General features: G+C 42.3%; 1 protein-coding gene across 12 annotated transcripts in view; it reads right to left on the bottom strand.

Annotated features, from left to right (window-relative positions):
* Window positions 1–19,496, bottom strand: part of MBNL1 (muscleblind like splicing regulator 1) — a 206,010-nt gene that overhangs the window by 9,943 nt on the left and 176,571 nt on the right. For 4 of the 12 annotated variants that reach the window (XM_066599981.1, XM_066600048.1, XM_066599998.1 and 1 more), the window contains 5 exons: window positions 14,673–14,726; window positions 12,340–12,493; window positions 6,164–6,199; window positions 4,055–4,149; window positions 1,358–1,432 (listed from right to left, as the gene is read on the bottom strand). In XM_066599981.1, coding sequence (XP_066456078.1) covers window positions 1,376–1,432; window positions 4,055–4,149; window positions 6,164–6,199; window positions 12,340–12,493; window positions 14,673–14,726 — 396 coding nt within the window. In that variant the 3' untranslated portion in view covers window positions 1,358–1,375. Of the gene's footprint in view, window positions 1–1,357; window positions 1,433–4,054; window positions 4,150–6,163; window positions 6,200–11,345; window positions 11,819–12,339; window positions 12,494–14,672; window positions 14,727–19,496 lie in introns of those variants that run through there. The other 8 variants (XM_066600006.1, XM_066600056.1, XM_066600014.1 and 5 more) reach the window with 5 other exon arrangements.

Below are 19,496 nucleotides of genomic sequence, written 5' to 3'. Positions count from 1 at the left end.
AAGGTGGAGATGGACCAGAGACTGAGCCATCAGAGCAGCTTTCTGCTGATTTCCTAGTGAGCAGCATTCTCTAGCTTGCTATAGACTGTACTATGGTATATAAAACTGCAGGAGATAAAAAGTGCAAAATATTTCACCCTTTCACCGTAAAATGACATACACCTATCTCCTCTGGTTGTGGGGTCTGTATAGAACAGGAATGGGAGCTCATCCCTCTCCATACACCTCGGGTGCCAGCTGTGATCATTTCTGACAGAAGCATTCAAATGCCCTGATCAGTATTGAATTGTCATAGCAGCATGGGACTTCTGAAGGCCCCCTATGGCTGCCTTGTATTTCTGCCTATTAGGATAGAATGCCTAATAGAATGCTGGCAGAAATGCAATTTACTGCAATACTGAAGTATATTTCAGTATATGGTATAAGTAATCAAATAATCGCAAGGTCAAGACTAGAGATGAGCGAGCGTACTCGGTTCAGGTGTTTTTGCACTCGAGCACCGCTTTTTCCAAGTAACTGACTACTCGGATGAAAAGATTCGGGGGGCGCCGGGGGTGAGCGGGGGGTTGCAGAGGGGAGTGGGGGTGGGGGAGAGAGAGCCCCCCTATGTTCCCCACTGCTACCCCCCGCTCCACCACGCCGCCCCCCGAATCTTTTCGTCCAAGTAGTCAGTTACTCGGAAAAAGCAGTGCTCGAGTGCAAAAACACCCAAACCGAGTACGCTCGCTCATCTCTAGTCAAGACCCCTAAGGGAAGTAAAAAAAAAAAAGGGTTTTTTTTTTGTTGTTGTTGTAAAAAACAAAGAAGACTAAGAGTTTAAAGAAAAAACCTTTTCTGACGTTATGGAGCCATTAATGCAGGCTTTATTATAGAAGCTTGGTCTGTATCTGTGGGCATGAAAAAAAAGTAATCTAAATCCTCCCTGTAAATGCTGACACATTTTACTACACACAATATTCTTTACATTATGTTTTAGCCTTGTTCTCTGCTATTAACATTCAGAATGCTCCCAATATTATAGTAATAGCCAGAAATACAGCAGCACAAGAAGCATGAACATTCACAGTAGAATTATTCTGCACAAGTATCTAATGGCGCTAAAATGGACAGATGGAGAAATGTATCAATGGGCCTTCCTGGATACATCAGTCAATACATTCATCTATAGTATGTCCAGGTAATGCAATCATTCCTGTAATGCATATATCATATATGAACTATAGAACACCAACTATAATATCCACCAGTGATAACACATAAAAGTTCCATTGAATGTCTCCAAAACTGGATCCTATTTTGTTTTGACAGATATTGTATGAAATGAGTTATGTGGAAATTGAGAGAGAATGAAACTTACTGCATCAGGACATGACCTCTAGAGCTGTGTGACATACTTGTGACTACTCAGATGATCTGCAGATATTATGGGTATCTGTAGATAAAACAGGTTAACAGTGAATTGAAAACATTTGCAGCCAACAATCAGCCATCTGTAGAAAACACAACAAAAGCCGTTGACTTCTGAATATAGAATAATAAGTAAAACATTGTGAAACTAAATGCTACAGTAGCAAACTGATGTTAAGAAATTGCTCAACAACTCTAAATAAGTGTCAGCAGCTGCACAGGGTGCCGAGGGAGCAGAACATCACGGAAAACGTATGGAGCAGTAATTGCCAAGAGACCCTCTTTTGTTGGCATACACAAAGGTCTGTATTGAGTTCTGACTAGGATTACATAGCCAAGGGCTAAGGCAGAACTGGTGCAATTATCTGTGGAAAGTAGAATGTGAAATGTTATTGGGGTAATTTCTGTATTTTCCACTGTTCTCTTTCTTTATAGTATATTGACAGGTCAGTGTTGTTGAAAGTTGCCTCTACTGTGAAAATGGGTATTTTTCTGCTGTATTGATTTGTTATATCAACATTCACAGAACTAGTAAGGCCTTAAGGCTTAAGCAAACGACCGTATGTCACAATACACTCGCTCCTGCGCAATTGTATTCTGCACACATGCCTGCGCTAATACTGAGCGTATTTGTGCAGGCACCACTCGTTCACATGGGCAAGGGAATCACCCTTCCTGATTTAAATGGTTAATTAGCAACAGTGATTGTGGGTATGTGCAGCGTTCGGCAGATCGCAGATACAGATGTGTGTTTGTGCGCACCTCCTATAGACCTTTATGAGGCTCTTTGGTGCACAAACACGCACAAGAGAGAGCAAGTCCTATTTTTTTGTGGACGGAAAAAAAGAAGTGAGAATGAACCCATTGAATTTAATGGTTTCTATTCTCCGCATTTTGAGTGCAAGATTTTCCCATGTGCAAAAATGAGCCAAAACACACTTGTATGTTTAATCCCTAAGACAGAGAAATCGCAGCATGTTCTAGTTTCATGCGAGTCTCACACAAGAATAGTACATGCAAATGCACAGAATACGGATGCCATGTCCGTGTAGTGTGTAATGCGAGTCACGCTTGAGAATCTCAGGCTCAACTCACTATTGGCTAGGTAATTACAGCCTAATGGGGTAATTCCAAGATACAGTATTAACTAGTCCCCTATTCACAAGATAGGGGATTGGTGTCTGACTGGTGGGTGTCTGACTGCTGGGACCCCCACCAATCACAAGGACAGGTGTATGAACAGACCAGTGGTCAAACACATGTGAAGCTGCTAAGCACTGTCCTCGGTCACATGGAGATAAATGGAGTGGCAACACTCCCCCTTGGCTGCCACTCTATTCATACTGAAGGACAAGACACTCCCGTTCTTGTAACAAATGGCACCCAAGCACTTAACCTCCACCAATCAGACATTTGTGCCCTATCCTGTGGACCTAGAATAAGTTAATATCTTTAGATAACCTCTTTAAAACTTATATAGGCTGAACACATTAACAGAATTCTCAGCGCTCAGGAAACTGGTTAGCCTCTTCCAGTAGTGTCATGTTCATTCCTAACATGGCCTGACAGCACTACAAGCTCATTCAAGCGGATGTGATTGAGCTGCTACAGCAGGCACCACCACCACAATATTTTCAGTGCTATTCCTGGTATGCAGTAAAGAGGCCTACTCGTCATATGAACTTTTTGAGTCAACTACATGATAAATAAGCAACACTTGACCATGATGAATGAGCAATTACATTCACTAGATTTTTAGTAGAAGAGAAAATGTAAATTGCTAACTACAACTTCGCAGGTGCAAACTTTGATGCAGAATTGCTTAATACCACTGCACAATTTCATCAAAATCCCCTTGCTAAACATATTGATTTTTAAGAAAATTTTCTAAAGTAGAATATTACGAAATTTGTTATGGAATATTCCAGCATGTGCGAAATCACCCTAATGGAGTTTTCCAGGACTTCGGTACAATAGGTCATCAATGTCTGATTGGTGAGGTCGGGGCTTGGAACTCCCATCGATCAACTGTTTGAAAAGGCTGCTGAGCTTGCCCAAGTGGATCTGTGATATGACAATGTGCATGAGCCCTAAGCCCTAAAGTCTACTAGGGCCATATGGGCAACAAAGTCATCATGGCTTCAGTCCTGCATGCAGGCCAAATATCCTGCTGGTCTTCTTCCACTGCATGCATCAACCCATAATGTTTTGGATATTCGAGTTAGATGCCCATGTTATCTAGTTTCTGACCCAGTTGACTGGCTTTAAACATCAATAAAACAGACAATGTTGAATTTAGATTTCTGATAACACCAGAAGAGTGTAATGGTGTTATCTCTAACAGCCAATCAATCTATAAGTCAAAACCACTTTGGCAATTACATAGGGAAACAATCCACTAGGTAGTTGCTGAGGCCACCATCACTTATGGTCCTTTTAGAAGAGCCAATTCTTGCTTGACATCACTAACTTGTTCGCTCTTATGAGTGATTATCACGGCCGCATAAGGGGAGAAAAACACGCTTGTCTATTTAGGCCCTTCAACGGCAAAATAATAGGTATGCCAACAGGAGGAACGGTGAACAGGGTTATTACAAAGCACTGATTTAGAGTTGTTCTTAAGAATGGAAGCTGTAAATTAGCAAACCTGGTTGGCTGTGGCTGTTGCAGCGAAGGGAACACTTGTGGCAGATGCTGCTGCTGCAGACACAGTAGCCGGCGCTGTACCGTGCATCATGGGAACTTTCGGAGGGAAATCATATAAGCAAACATACATAAGAGTGTAGCAGAGTAGGAACCATAGCAAAAGGTGGCGGAACAATTTGGCATGGTATTTATTGCAGCGTGAAGCCACGTGGTGTAACATCATCACCAGCAAGTGGCATGCAATCAAAGTGCAAAAGCAGGTCAGCATTCCAGGGAAAAAGAGGAAAAGGGTGGGATGAAAGAGAAAAAAAAGGGAAAATGTTTGTTACCATCAAAACAATGTACTCATTACACACAAAGCTTCATTTATATGACTCTGAACCAGACACAATGCAATTATTTCTAGCATGTACACACAGGGGAGGGACACATTATGGGGGCTTAAGGGGAACCCGTCACATTGAAAATGCAATCAAGTCTGTAAGCGATGGGTTTAAGAGCAGGAGGAGCTGAGCAGATTGATATATAGTTCTTTGGGGAAATTATTTATTTATTCATTTAAACCTCTGCTCATTTTGTGCTTAGGAGTCCAGTGGGCGGTCCTATCAGTGATTGACAGCTATCTGTGTGAATTGTACATACATAGCAGGAATCAATCTATCATAGGACCGCCCACTGGACTCCTAAAGCAAAGACTAAGCAGAGGTTTAAATGACTACATTACAAGTTCCACTAAATCTTTTCCCACAAATATGTATGTCGTCCAGCATGTTATTTGCTGCTTACAGACTGTATTGCATTTTTAAAGTGACAGGCTCCCTTTAACTAATGCTCCAAAGTAGAAAAGGGCAAATTTAAAAACAAAAACTAGCATGGCAACAATTCAGCCAAGCCTTGGATTTCCAAGTATGTGTTTCAAGTGGAGATAAAAAAAACAAAATGTAAACAGAATCTTAAAGGGGTTTTCCAGGTGTTTAAAAATACATGTTTAAAATGCTGAAAAATAAAGATAAAATGTTTACTCACTTGCTCCAGCAGCTCCTCATCCAGAACTAGAAGTTCTGGTCCCCACCGCTCGGAATCCAGAAGAAACTGGTGGACAATCATGTGCCGTTCATTGTGTGCATGTCTGCTTAGCCAATGACAGGCTTCAGTGGCCAAGGAAGAATCACCGCTGAAGCCTGTGATTTGCTGAGCGGTCATGTACACAATGAATGACACATGTCTGCCCCCCTTGCACCAGGCTCTTCTGGGTTCTGAGCACAGGGCCCAGGGCTCCAGCACTGGATGGGGTGCAACCAACAGGCATTCATTGTGCACATGCTGGCTCAGCCAATCATAGGTTTCAGTGGCCATGGAAGAATCACTGCTGATGCATAATGAACAGCACATGACTGCTTGCTGGATTCCTCCAGGTTTCGAGCGGCATGAAACCAGGGCTCTAATGCCACTGTTGCAGGTACGTATACATTTTAAACCCATAAACCTGCAATTTTTTTTTGTAAGTCCTAGAAAAACCTTTAATTTGTGATTCATTAGGGCCATGATATCTTATGACAATCTCAATATGTAAACTCCTTCCTGCTTCGGCAGGTCATCTCAGGCTAATAAAGATCCATTCCCTTTCATCCCCACTGTGGTGGAAGGGAAGTGACAATCAAGTTAAGCAAAAGTGGTGCTTTTTATATCGGTTGTCAACTTTTTAGCCCACAATGCAGTTATGAAACTGCATTTTAGGAAAACCTTCTGTGTCATACTTTATCAATGCTGTTTTTTAGCTGGAGTATGTCAACTAGCAAGTGGGATGTGCCACACAATGAATGCCTCCACTGTGTGCAGCTGCATTTACAATTCTTTCTATGTTTAATTCACATGAAAAATGCATTTAAAACCATTTATATTTAACTATAGAAATATTAGAACAATGTTTAATTTACTAATTACGTGCAATCAAAATCCACACTTTAGACATTAAATGATGTAAAGCTATAAGCAGCATTTTCCAAACACATTTTTTTTCTAGATAAGTGGTAACGGACATGGATTTTGAGTGCAAGAATAAAGGTTCATCAGGCATGTAAAATAATTAAGAAACAAAGCTGGCACCTACCAACACTTGCAGCGGGTGTCATGCACAAAATTGAGCCTGCCCATCATGCATTGCAACAGGAAGGTGGATTGAAAGGGGAAAGAATTAAAAAAGAAAAAAAAAAACAACCCATCACACATGTTATTATTAGGAAAAATTACTTGTACAAGAAAGAAACGTGTTATTATGGCAACAGTGGCATAAACGGTGAGCATACTAAAATCACAGAGGAGCATAGTGGGTGATTAGGATATTTGGAGCAAAGGGTAACAAAGGGTAAACTGTGTTACTGATCACCACGCTTGTTAGTGTCACAATCACTAAGACAATATGTACTTAATAACGATGACATTTACACACTGCAAAGGTTGCACTATGTGACAGCAGGTCGTCCTGCTAACAAAGTACACTGGTTGTATTCTCTAGGTTATAGGAACGACAGGAAAAGACAGGTAATAGCTGCCCCCCCCCCCCTTACTGCTGATCGTAACCACTGACATGGATGATCGGTGACGGAGTTACCTTCCATTACATAGGCACTAGGACTACTTTCAGGCTGCATTCACACGGGCTACAAAATCATTGCTACATAACGCATGTATTGCAGCCCATGGTTTCCAATGGGTTCTTTCAGGCTACAAAACATCTCATGTGAAAGAACCCATTGGAAACCACGGGCTTCACATGCATGCGTTATGTAGCAATGATTTTGTAGCGAGATTTTGTAGCCCGCGTGAAAGAGGCCTCATTGTATTAAACCGTTAATAACTAACATACATTGTACAGGCTCACGTCAACACTACGACAGGTCCTACTGGGGTTCTATGCCTGGAAGTATTGGCAACTAAGGGTTCATTCACACTGGCGAATTGCGTTATTCAGTCCGTGAAAACGAAGCATATTCACGGACTGAAATCCACTGATTGCCTCTGTGTTTCTGCCTATTGGAAATTTTTTTTTACATGTGTAGAAAAGCGCAAGAAATCTTATTGATTCTTGGGTAAATGTGCAGCAAATATGTAAGTTTACTAGGTATTCATGCAAGCCCATTGATTTCAATGGGCTATTTCAGTGCCTCATACAGGACATTTGGCGTGGGACACAACCACGCTGTGATTTAAAAGGCTGAGCAGCCTAATTAGTCCCCACTGTTTTCATTTTCTCTGCAAAATCGTGCAGTTCGTTATGCCTATAGACTCCTATAGGCATAAATAGAGCATGTCATGTTTGTTTGTTTTTGTCACACAAGCAAAATGCACGCGCAAAAAAGTGACGTTCAAATGAACCCATTGAAATCAATGGGTTCTAATTACTGCATATTGTGTATGCAAAATTGCCTGTGCAAATACGCTGGTGTGAGGCCACCCTAACAGTTAGGCTGGGTTCACACGGGGCTGAATCCCGCTGGAAATCTCACGGTTTTGCGAGAAAAACTGCGAGATTTCCGCGGGGAAAGTGCAGCTTCAAGACCCGTGGCACTTAGCCACGGGTTTTGGAGCGGCTTGCCCGCATGCTTTTTCATTGTGGCCGGCGCTCCCATAGAGGGTGCAAAGAAAAATAAAAAAATAGACATGCTGTGCCTGGGGAATCGCTGCGCTTTTTAAACGCAATTGTCAATGGACTTTCTAATGTTAAAAACGCATCGAACAAAAATCGCAAAGTACAAACTTGTGATGTGTTTTTAACATTAGAAAGTCCCATTGACAATCGCGTATGCAGCAATATCGCAGCGTTAAAAAAACGCAAGTGGGTAGGAGCCCTTACACGTGGCTTTTGATACAGACTCAGGCCTTAGTCAGACGGGCGTTTATTCGCGCGATTTGCGCATGCATCCGGCGATTTTTTAAAACCATTGCTTTGCAATGGTATCGGACACATGAGCGCTTTTTATGCGCTCGTCCGATAAATTATAGAACAGAAATCGCAGATCGCACCTATCTGCGATCTGCGATTCCTGTTCTCTTCTCTATATGCGCTCAATGGGGCCGGCGGCAGCAGCGCCGACCCCATTGAGAACATATAGAAGACAAATCATTCTTCTCTGCCACAGCTGTAACAGCTGTGGCAGAGAACGATGTTTGCCCATTGAATTCAATGGAGCCGGCAATACAGGCCGGCCGCGCGGAACTCCGGCTGCCGGGAGCAGGTGAGCATATATATATTTTTTATTTTAACACTTTTCTGGATGAATTGCAGGGAAGGGCTTATATATTTAAGCCCTTCCCGACAATTCATCCCACACTCGCCCGCAGCGCATTGCTTTCAATGGAGCCAGCTGTATTGCCGGCTCCATTGAATGCAATGCGCTGGACAGCTCCGGCCCGTTTCTAATGAAACGCGGCTAGGAGCAGATTTTCTGGCGATTTTCGGGCACCAGTCACGTGATTTGCGGATGCGCATCCGTCATGCGATCCGCAAATCGCACGAAAAAATGCCCGTCTGACTAAGGCCTCAGGGCGGCTTCAGACAACCCCTGGACACTATTTGCAATGGGAGGGGGCAGAGCTAACTTCCAGAACTTATCTCAGCCTGCGTCACGCCCGTTCCCATTGCAAATAGTGGCGAGGGGCGTAGAGGGGGCGGGAGCTCAGTGCTCTGGTCCCGGCTCTTCCAGCCTCCTCCCCCTGTAGAGAGGGACTCCGTATATCGGCCGGGCGTGAAAACTCAGCCGATATACGGTCATCTGAATAAGCCCTTACATAGGCTTTCACGTCTATACTGTACACCGAAGTAGTGCAATCTGCAGGGAAAATCCATGACATTTTCACAATGCAATGATTTGAAAATCCACAACTTTTTCTACACAGATTTTTTTCCTGCCGCCTGTGGATGAGGATTTAAAGGTCCCATACACATGCATTGTATAGTAAGTGGCTATGGATTTGCGGCAGAATCCACATTGCATCCACAGCCTGTGAACTCTAATTCTATATATAAACTGTCAAATGGTGTTCAAAAGTCAGCAGATACTTTAAAAGGATTCTCAGGTTTTGTACAAATCATCTTAACCGAGTCGTAGCAAAAAAAAAAATATGTCCAGGGTCCAAAATCAAGATCTTTGCCAAGGTCCCCCAAACAATATCTCTCGAGATGCCTGAGTGAAACTGCAAACTCTGCACTTCCTATAAATGACCCTGCTGTTCTACAGCAATCTGAACAGCAGATCTACAGAGCTACAGCCACAGAGGTCATACTGGTTATTTGTATCAGCTGCATCAATGGGCGAGGACTGAACTCTATGACTCGGACAGGCTCTCAGTTAACAGACCCTTTATCTGCTAACTTCAGATTTGCCACAGAAAGTACATTGCAGACTGTGAGTGCATCCTGTTCTCATTTAACTCTATTTGTACACATTTGCCTTTTAAACCAAAATTTTGCACATTTTTTTTGTACGGAGAAAATTGTATACTACATGCCGTCGTATTCTAAAACCCTACGTGTTTTTTTGTCTTAAAGAGAACCTGTCAATTCAACATGTTTTATAAATACTTGTATTCTTCATTAAATAATTGTGGATAATTTATTCTTAAAACTCTGTGTTGTACCATTCCTCTGTTATTCCTCTTAGAAAGGTGTTAATTAATTGACAGGTGTTGGAAGTTGTGTCCTTACTAGAGATGAGCAAGCATGCTCACTCGTTTAAGGCTGATGCTCGATCGAGCATCGGTCTTCTTGAGTAACTGATTACTCGACCGAGGACCATGTGGGGGGCGGTGGGGGTCAGAGAGAGATCTCTCTCACTCCCCCCCGCCCTCCCCGCATGGTGCTCGGTCGAGTAATCAGTTACTCGAGAAGACCGATGCTCGATCGAGCATCAGCCTTAAACGAGTGTGCTTGCTCATCTCTAGTCCTTACACATTTCATCCAATCAATGCTAGAGTATGCAAGGAGTTGTCCAGTAGGCAAAAAAAAGCCCAAGAATTAATTTCCCCAGAAGCATTAAAACATAACTTTTATTGTGTGTTTACATAAAAAGATACACCTATACTAACCATAAAACTTACGATCCGTGTGCCCCATGTATGCCTCAACCATCCATAGCAAAATATACTCAAAAAGTATCATAAGCCACAAGGTATTCCGTTAAATTCAGAAAGATAAGTTCCTTAAAGGGAAGGGCTGAATATGAATGTTTGTGCCACCATGTTGGGTTTACGTTATCATGAAGCGCTCATATACTATCACCAATCATAAAGCTTATGCGTCGACCAAATCACCCATCGGAATGCTCCTCAATTACAATGCAAGATACAGACCAATTTTAATGCCTACACATTCACTCCTCCAATCAAAACTCTCCATTGTAGAGTGTGTGATAAGTGATGTGATCAAGCATGACCAATCGTAATGGAAGTCTTGTGCATGCGCCAAGGAACTGTGAGACATGTGCAGAGGCAACACATTACCATATGTTTCTAAAGACCCATGTATGTGGTGCTTTGTGATATGATAAACCCAGCCTGGTGGCAAATGTCCATATTAAGCCCTTCCCTCTGAGGATGTCGGTTTTCGGTGAAACCTGGCAGACGGGTTTATTCGTCTAATTTCAACTGAACATCTTGTGCCTTATGATGAGACCCGACAGCCGGCAGCATACTTGTCCGACTGCTGAATATTATACTACTGATAGTGGATTGACTATATCTCACTAGTGTGATGGTTCAGGCATACATGAGGCTTGTTATTTTTATGTTTAGTGTAAGTGTATCTTTTTATGTAAGCACAAAAGTTACTTTTTACATTTTCTGGAGAAACTAATTTTGGGTCTTTCATTTGCCTCCCTGGCAACTTTTCCGAATGCTGTTATCTAGTCTATAGTTCTCTTGGGGTCTTTGTATGTTGGTTTGCAGAATATGCAGTGAGACACCCCATTGACGAGGGGAATGCCAGTTGTCAATCTATTCATTTCCAGGTAGGGTACCAGAGGGATGGCACAATGCAGAATTCTAAGAAATGGTGCTCTAGAATTTCACCGGAAATCGCAATATCTACAAAAACAGAAATGTCAGCAGTTATGGCAGGTCCTCTTTAAATATTCCTAAGCAAGCAGAAGCAAAGGCAATCATCGAAGGTCAAGACTGGAAATAAAAGCCAGGATCATGCTGAATACTAGGAATTGGGGGTAGTGAAGAGAGATCCTACTAACATTTTGGCAAAGGTACAGGTCACAGCATTTTAACTGTTAGGATTATGTTCACACGGTTAGGATTTGCTCAGTATTTAGGCACAGATTGTGCACCCAAATCCTCATCAAATACACTGACATTTCACATCCAATGCAAGTGAATGGATGATTTCATATCAGGCAGGAATGAATCCGTGTGCAGTAATGATCATATTGCAGATTTTCCAATCTATAGCATGCTCATTATTTGCGTGGATTCTGCATGGTAAAGCCACAAATGAGTCCTAATCACAATGGGGCTCATCCTCATGTGCATCCGCTGATACATCCATAATGGAAATAGAAGTGTAAGAAAAGTGTGAGTGAGTGTCAGTGAAAAACATATGTCTTATTTGCCATCCATGTGAACATACCCTTACTGACATCTCATCCCATTTGTGTCTCTCTTTACTACACCTTTAGACATTTCACATCATGCAATTATACTTGACTACCTTCCATTGAGCTCATTAAAGTCAATCCTGTCCTCCAAGACTGTCCAACTTCATCTACCACAAAAATGAGTTAAAGGGGTTGTATGCTATTAGTGGCCTATCCAAAGGATGGACTATTAAAGGTCCATTGTCAGGGGTCTACCACCCATTACCTCCTTTGATGAGCTGTTTGTGCTCATACACTGAGCTGATTTCTGCAGGAAGCTCCATTCTCACTACAGTGGTCAGGTTTGGTATTACAAGCCAAGTTCCCATTGAAGGGAACAGTCTGCAATACCACGTCTTGCCACTGCAGTGGGAACGGAGCTGTCTACTTCCTGCTGAAATCAGTTCAGTGCACAAGCATATTAACCCGTAGAATCGCTGTTCAGCGGGACTTTTGATGGCCCATCCTGAGAATAGTTTGTGAGTTGTTTACAACTGGACACAATGGTAAAAAACACTAAATACATTATTAAATATAGAGTTTTTTCTTCTACACATCACATCTTACATAAGACGTACAAGTCAACACTGTATCGCTTGTAGTCAGCATTTCCTTGCACATATTCAGCAAGCCTTCACATTGAGCTTACCTGGTGGGAAAAAGGCTGCCTGTTGCTGGAGCTGCATGTTGGCAAGAGCCTGTTGGTACTGGAAAAAACCCGTATTAAACATTCCGGTGGCACCATTGGTTTTTTCAAGTGCAGGCCTCTTTGGTAATGGGGGAAGTACAGTTTGAGGAATTCCCTTCATTCGGAAGGAGTGTGGAGAGACCATAGAAGAAATTAGGAAAATCAATAAATAAAAAATAAAAGTCAGACTGTCATTATAAAAATTCTCAGTGCTGGAAAGGGCTGCAGATGAGTCCAAGTCAATTCACTGCAGACTTCTCCAGGTCTGAGAGAAATGAGCCATAAGCAGATAAAGCAGCACACTAGTCTACTGCACTAATGTTATAAGCCCTACCCAGGGGAAATCATTGCCCCCTGACTTCGAGCTGGTCGCACCTCTTAATATACACAGGCAACAGACATTATAGATGAATAATATCCATCCCTTGTGGGGAGGGGGGATGCACAAGAGGGTCTTAATAAAAAATACTGCAGTTTCGGAGCTATGTGGCAGGAAGAATAAGATAATCATTCGATTGTATCACTTAGAAAAAAATGTAAAAAGTGGATTTTCTGCACTGCTAGCTCCATGAAGTTCAACAATTAAAGCAACAGTTACTCTACCGAATGACTGAAGAAGGTAGGACTACATTGAAATATACCCACACTTCCCCAAACCTATCTACATGTAGTCATGCAAACTGTACCAATGCATGCAGGTATGTTAACATTGACTTACAAATGTTAAAACTACACATACATTAAGAGTAGCAATAGAGCCATGCCAACCACACACATATAGTACAAACATTTACATACAGTTTGACTGTGATATATCATATGGAAATAAAATTTGTGCTGTGGCAGTACTGAATGTGGTTATCGTGGGAAATAATATGCATAGATAGCTATACCGATGTAGCAGAGCTGAATGGGTCACTTAAAGGGATTTTCCAGGCAGCGACGGCTGTCAGTTCCGAGCTAGAGCGGGGTAGGAGCGGAACCCACTGCTCTGACAATGTTGTAGTGACCGGTACTCGCTCGTAATTGCAGATACAGTTTTCAATTAAATCAATGAGAGCTGTGCTTGTAATTGAAGGCGCAGCTCCCAATGATTTAAATGAGAGCTGTGCCTAAAATTATGACCACTGGCTACTACACAGGGGTCGGAGTGGAACCTGCTGCTCTGACCTCGGTGTACTGGCCGTGCTTGTAATTTCAGGTGCAGTTTTCATTGAAATCAATGGGAGCTGTACTAGTAATTGTAGGCAAGGGTTACATTGATTTCAATAAAAGCTGTGCCTAAAATTATGACCGCTGGCTACTACACAGGGGTCGGAGTGGAACCTGCTGCTCCGCTCCCGGTGTAGTGGACGGTGCTTGTAGTTGCAGGTGCAGTTTTCAATTAAATCAATGGGAGGTGTACTTGGAATTGAAGGCGCAACTCCCATTGATTTCAATGAGAGCTGTGCCTAAAATTATGACCGCTGGCTACTACACAGGGGTCAGAGTGAAACCTTCTACTCCGACCCCAGTGTAGTAGTGGATGCTTGTAATTTCAGATGCAGTTTTCATTGACATCAATGGGAGCTGCACTTGTATTGCAAACTGGGGTCCCATTGATTTCAATGAGAGCTGTGCCTAAAATTTATGACCATTGGCTACTACATAGGGGTCAGAGCAGAAGCCATTGCTCTGACCCCGGTGTAGCCTGGCATTGACAGTGGTAGCTGTCTGGAAAACCCCTTTAGGTCTCCATAACTCTTACTTGTGCAGGAAGACAAATCTTTCAGTAGAGATCATGCCTGTAGTCATACACATTGATATACTGATACAAAATACCAGGGCAGGTATAGAACTACATCCAGCGGCATGCAGACAGCCAAATTGCTATCTGGAGGAGTATTGCACAGGTACAGAACAGCATTCTGCACCTGTGCAATGCTCCCCCATACAGCAATGTTCCATCCGCATGCTGTTGGATGTAGTTCTATATTTTGCATCAGTATAGCAGTAAGTATGGCTGCTGACTGTGATTTTTGATTTGATATGTCCTTTTTCAGTGACTTGTTTCTGCTGCCTGCAGTCCTATGTAAAACCACAGACGACACACTGTGCTATACCAACGTGTTGCAGCTCTGCTCCATTTATATGTCTATACACGTGTTAACCACACTCAGTCTTACATCTCATTTTCTGGCTATACAACCGAAAATGTCTATAAAACTAAATAACATATTCTATGCTTGCAAGCTCAACACTGGTTTCTACAGTAAAAGCTACATGCCAAGCTAAAAGGTGAAAGGTCATAGTACCAGGTCAAAGGTTGCCTCGAGGGTTCGCTTCAGTGATTTGACAGCCGACTGAGTCTTAATTAGCAGGCAGCGAGCACATGATGGCAATGGGCCAATGGGGTTTCAAGCGCATTAACATAAACAGCAAGCAGAGGTGCATCATGGGGGCAGCAGTGCATATTTTGGTAGGTGAGAAAAAAAAACAAATAAAAAAAACAAATCATCCGAATGCCGTATAATAACAAATAACAAGACTAAGCATGCACAATAAAGGTTCTGGTTGGTTATTGTCATACAACTTATTAACTACGAATTAGCATACATTATTAAGGCAATGACTGATATAGTATTTGCTGGGGTTTTCACACTAGGAAGATAATTTTTTTTAAAAATCTACATTTGTTGCCGAAATTTCAAAGGGGTGAATCCAGCAAATGACTTTAACTTTCTTTAGCATATGGAGGAAACATTTGCATGCTTTTTTGTATTGTTTTTAATCCATGCATTGCTTAAGGGGGTTATATATATTTTGTATATATACATAATATCCAGTATATATATTGTTAAACCATCCCAATGCCTCTTAGCATAATGGCCAATTGAGAAGCGTGCACTTTATTTCTGCCCCTAACTGCTGTAGTTGTTTATTGAAAGATTTGTGCATGGAAAATTAATTAATGGGCAACACTGCCAAAAATCTGAAAGCTGCGATTGTGTCTACAGTTACCTACTCGATCGCCATCCAAAGCCTTTCATGAAAGGGTTATCCCACCAAGAACATATATCATCAATTACTAGAAGACTGTGGGTGAAAAAATGCTTAATCACTGGGACCCCCAGAGATCACAGGAAGGGTGCACCCTGGAGTCCACCAGGTGAATGGAGCAGCGGTGCGCACATGTGACCACCGCTCCATTCACTTCTATGGGGCAGAAGGAAATGACAGTCCACATCACTTGTCTATCTCCATTGACGGTCAATAGAGCAGTAGACACTAATGTGCACTGTCATTCACCTGGGGGACTCGGGGTGCACCATTCTTGTGATTCCTGTAGTCAAACCACAGAGATCATACATTTATCAGCTATCCCGTGGATAGGTGATGTTTTGGTGGGGTAATCCCTTTAATTGGGTTCCTGCACTGTGGAAATATTCAAGATCCCCTCTCTCTTTGGCATAAAACTGCATAGTTATAATAGGCCACTTGGGAGTCTGCATAAGGATTCATGCACATAGCTAACTGTATTACGGGTCTGTAATATTGAACTGCAGAAACTTGATGTACCATCATACATGGTCGTCTGCTGTGTGCATGAAACCTAAATGTTCTCCCTCTATTGAATGCTGGGTATCTACATTTCTTTTGTACACTATCCTACCAAAAATGTTTAGACACTTGAGCAAGGATCAAAAGTAATATTTATTTACATATGTTAATACTTAGTCTACTTTGGATAGTCTCAGTGGCATACTTTCTACTGCTACACTTCAGCTAGTATTTCCCTCCATTCATCCTGCAAACATCCAGTGAATTCTCTCTCGAAGATGCATTGACCCGTCTACAATGGTGCAAGCAGCATTGTCATTGCAAAATTGAGCAATGGAAGAATAGTCTATGGAGTGACATCTTCAAATTAGACTGTCATACCTGAGTGTGAAGGGTGCCTGAGGAATGCCTTCTGTCTGAGTGTGTTGTGTTTTATGTTCTGGGCATAGTCTCAGTCCGTTGGTTGTAGTGGCAAGAACCGTGAACACGGAGGTGTACCTTGACATTCTAGGCAATAATGTGCTGTTGACAATGTGGTAATACTCTGGAACTGGTCAGGAATACTTCCAACAAGACAATGTGGCTTGTCACAAATCCAACGCTGATTTACGTTGGTTTGAGAATATGCATGTTCCACAATTGGACTGTCCTGTACAAAGTCCTGACCTGAACCCTACTGAACATCTTTGGAATGAACTGGAATGTCAGGTCAGGAAATATGAGCAGTGTCTTCTTCCAAAGAATTTGCCAGATGTTTGCAGGATGAATGGAGGGAAATACCAGCTGAAGTGTATGAGATGTTAGTAGGAAGTATGCCACAGAGAAAATCCAATATCATTAGGGCCAAAGGAGCCCCACTAAGTATTAACATATGCAAATAAATACTACTTATGATTCTTGCACAGGTTCCCAATCACATTTGGTAGAACGGTGTAGATATCCAGGTTGGGAGTCAAGGAAGGAACGAGAGAGAAGATATGTCCGCTGTGCAGGAACCCAGGTGAGACTTTGGAAGTGCAAGAGAAGGTTACTTCAGGGGGAAAAAATCAGTTTTTGCCCAGCGTTACATTTTTATAAGTTAGAGGCCTGTAAACTTCAAAGCAACCTTTATTCCTGGTGTTTTCTATGAAGACTGAAGTGTTAAAAAGGTTTGGTGAGTTCCATGCTCGACCAACCACGCAGAGGAGCAGATAACCAGGAGACAATTAACATCTGACACTTGGACTTCACGTAGGAAAAAAAAATTATTTGCTCTACATAATCTATTAACCCTTCCCAATCCAATGTTTGACGTCTTCCTACATTCTGATTGAAACTTGTACAGCTCCAATGTCAGAAGACATCCGACAGGGTATTCTTACTGTCTATTGCCAGCCACCCTGCTGTCGGAGCCTCTCTGGCACGCACACTTGCTTTAGCCAGCAGATGGCACCGTTGTATAACAGCAAGGAGAGGAAGCCTTTTAGGAAACCCCAAATCCAAAATTGGATTGGAAAGGGTTAACCCTTTCCAATCCAATTTGTATCCTGGTTTTCCTAGGGGGGCTTACTCTTTTTCTGCCGTTATACAACAGCACTATATGCTGGCTAAAGCCAGTATTGCATGAGGCGACGCGTTGGATAGGCTCCGACAGCAGAGAGGCTGGCAATATACAGTAAGAGAACCCCGACGGACGTCTTCCAACATCGGAGCTGTACAGCCTTAAATCATAATGTCTTCAGAGGTCAGACAGTGGGTTGGAAAGGGTTAATGGATTTGCTAAGAAGGACACTGACAGGTTCAGAATGAAGCCACTAAAATTCACAACAGCCTTTTTCAGAACTTAACATCTATCTAAATTCTGATGACCTGTTTGAAAGTGTTATGGAAGGCAAGAAAGATTGGGACATAATCCATTAGTATTATAGAGCATAGGCACACCGTCTCCTCCTGCAGTGTTATATTATAGCCCAATAGGTTATCAGCATAAAGCTGTCAAAGCAAGCTCTCCTACTTGTCTGTTGTTATGGCTTGTGCTGCTGAAGAGGTTACTTAAACAGTATAGTGTATGGCACAAAGGACAAGATCAGTTACTATCCACACAAGACACAGCCGGGTGCACTGTCAATAATGCAGTAATATTACATATCTACATATAACGCTGCCTGACCTTATTATGTACAACTATACAGTATACATCCTGCAGTACAGAACTGGACTCAAAGGGCTTATTCACACAGGTGATTTTGGTCCATGAAAATGGACAGATGTCACTGCATGTGTATGTGCATGTTGCATATGTGCATCCATGTGCCATCCGTGTGTCTATTTTTCATGTATGCAAAAAAAAAAAAATACGCAAGAAGGCCCAATGAGTGTAACTTTTTTTGTTCCTACATATGTGCGTGATACATGCATGTGACATCCATGTCTGCTGCATTTTTTTTTTACTCTCCAAAAGACTTTCATGGGCATTTGGATCTGTGAATACAGACTAAAAAAGGACATGCAGTACATTTTTTTGTGCGCACCATCAGTACATATAAAAAGCGTACATCTGAATACACAGACTATGGAATATTAAAATCGCACCGCGTTTGCAGTGTTCAATGCATTAAAAAGAAGCCTCCATAGGAATACATGGGAGATTAAAAAAAAAAAAAAAAAAAATCGCACATCGCAGAAAGATAGAGGGAGCCACAATTTTTCATCCTCTCTACATCGCATCAGTGGAAACATCGCAGATGGGAATGAAACCATTGTAAATCACTGGTATCAAATTCTGCTTTTTTACCGACTATCGCAGCAGGAGAATATCTGGTGATTTTCTATGCGGAGAATCGCGGCAATTGCAGCATGCCGCGATTTAAATTCCGTGAGTGGAGAATCGCTATGATTCTCCGCTTGTGAACGCCGGTGCTGTGCTTTCCATAGCAACCCTATGGAAAGCTTTACAGAGTGTGATCGCCGGCGGATCATTGCCCGTGGACAGGCAGCTATAGGGCTTGAACAGATGGGTGTCTTTTCATGCCGTTATGGAGCCATGATAATCACAGCCACATAACGGGACAAAACTAAACTATTGGTTTCATTGCACTGTCGGGATTCTCGCCCGTTAATTCTACGTGCGAGAAAAGATAGGGCCTGTCCTATCTTTCCCACGCACAGTGAATACCATGTGTGGGAAACATTGGGTGGCACCTATCTTCAAGCTGTTACTTTTTAAACTTCTGCACTCTGGAGCGGAGTTTAAAAAGCTGGCGAAAGGATTCCCCTTGTCCAGGCGCGACCACACTCCATGCCGCTGAGTGTATTTGCGCATACGTTCGTCTGTGGAAGCCCTTACTGTGTTTTTTTGTGCACCCTGTTTTCTATGGGCTGAGACAAAAGTGGCATCACTTGATTTCTTGCGTTCTTTTTTAGCGCACATGAAAGTCATATGACGCAAGGATGGAACACAGATGTAAAGACATGCAGATATGCAGCCCGATACATGTCAGATGCACATACACACGCATTGAACACGGTGCATTTTTATCGACCTACATTGCATACCCCGTGTGATTGAGCCCTTAGGCTCCCTGATAATAGACAGAATC

The sequence above is a fragment of the Eleutherodactylus coqui genome, chromosome 1, assembly GCF_035609145.1.
Source record: "Eleutherodactylus coqui strain aEleCoq1 chromosome 1, aEleCoq1.hap1, whole genome shotgun sequence".
Lineage (NCBI taxonomy): Eukaryota > Metazoa > Chordata > Amphibia > Anura > Eleutherodactylidae > Eleutherodactylus > Eleutherodactylus coqui.
Note: the sequence above shows the minus strand (reverse complement) of the source record. Positions and strands in the feature narration are given on the sequence as shown.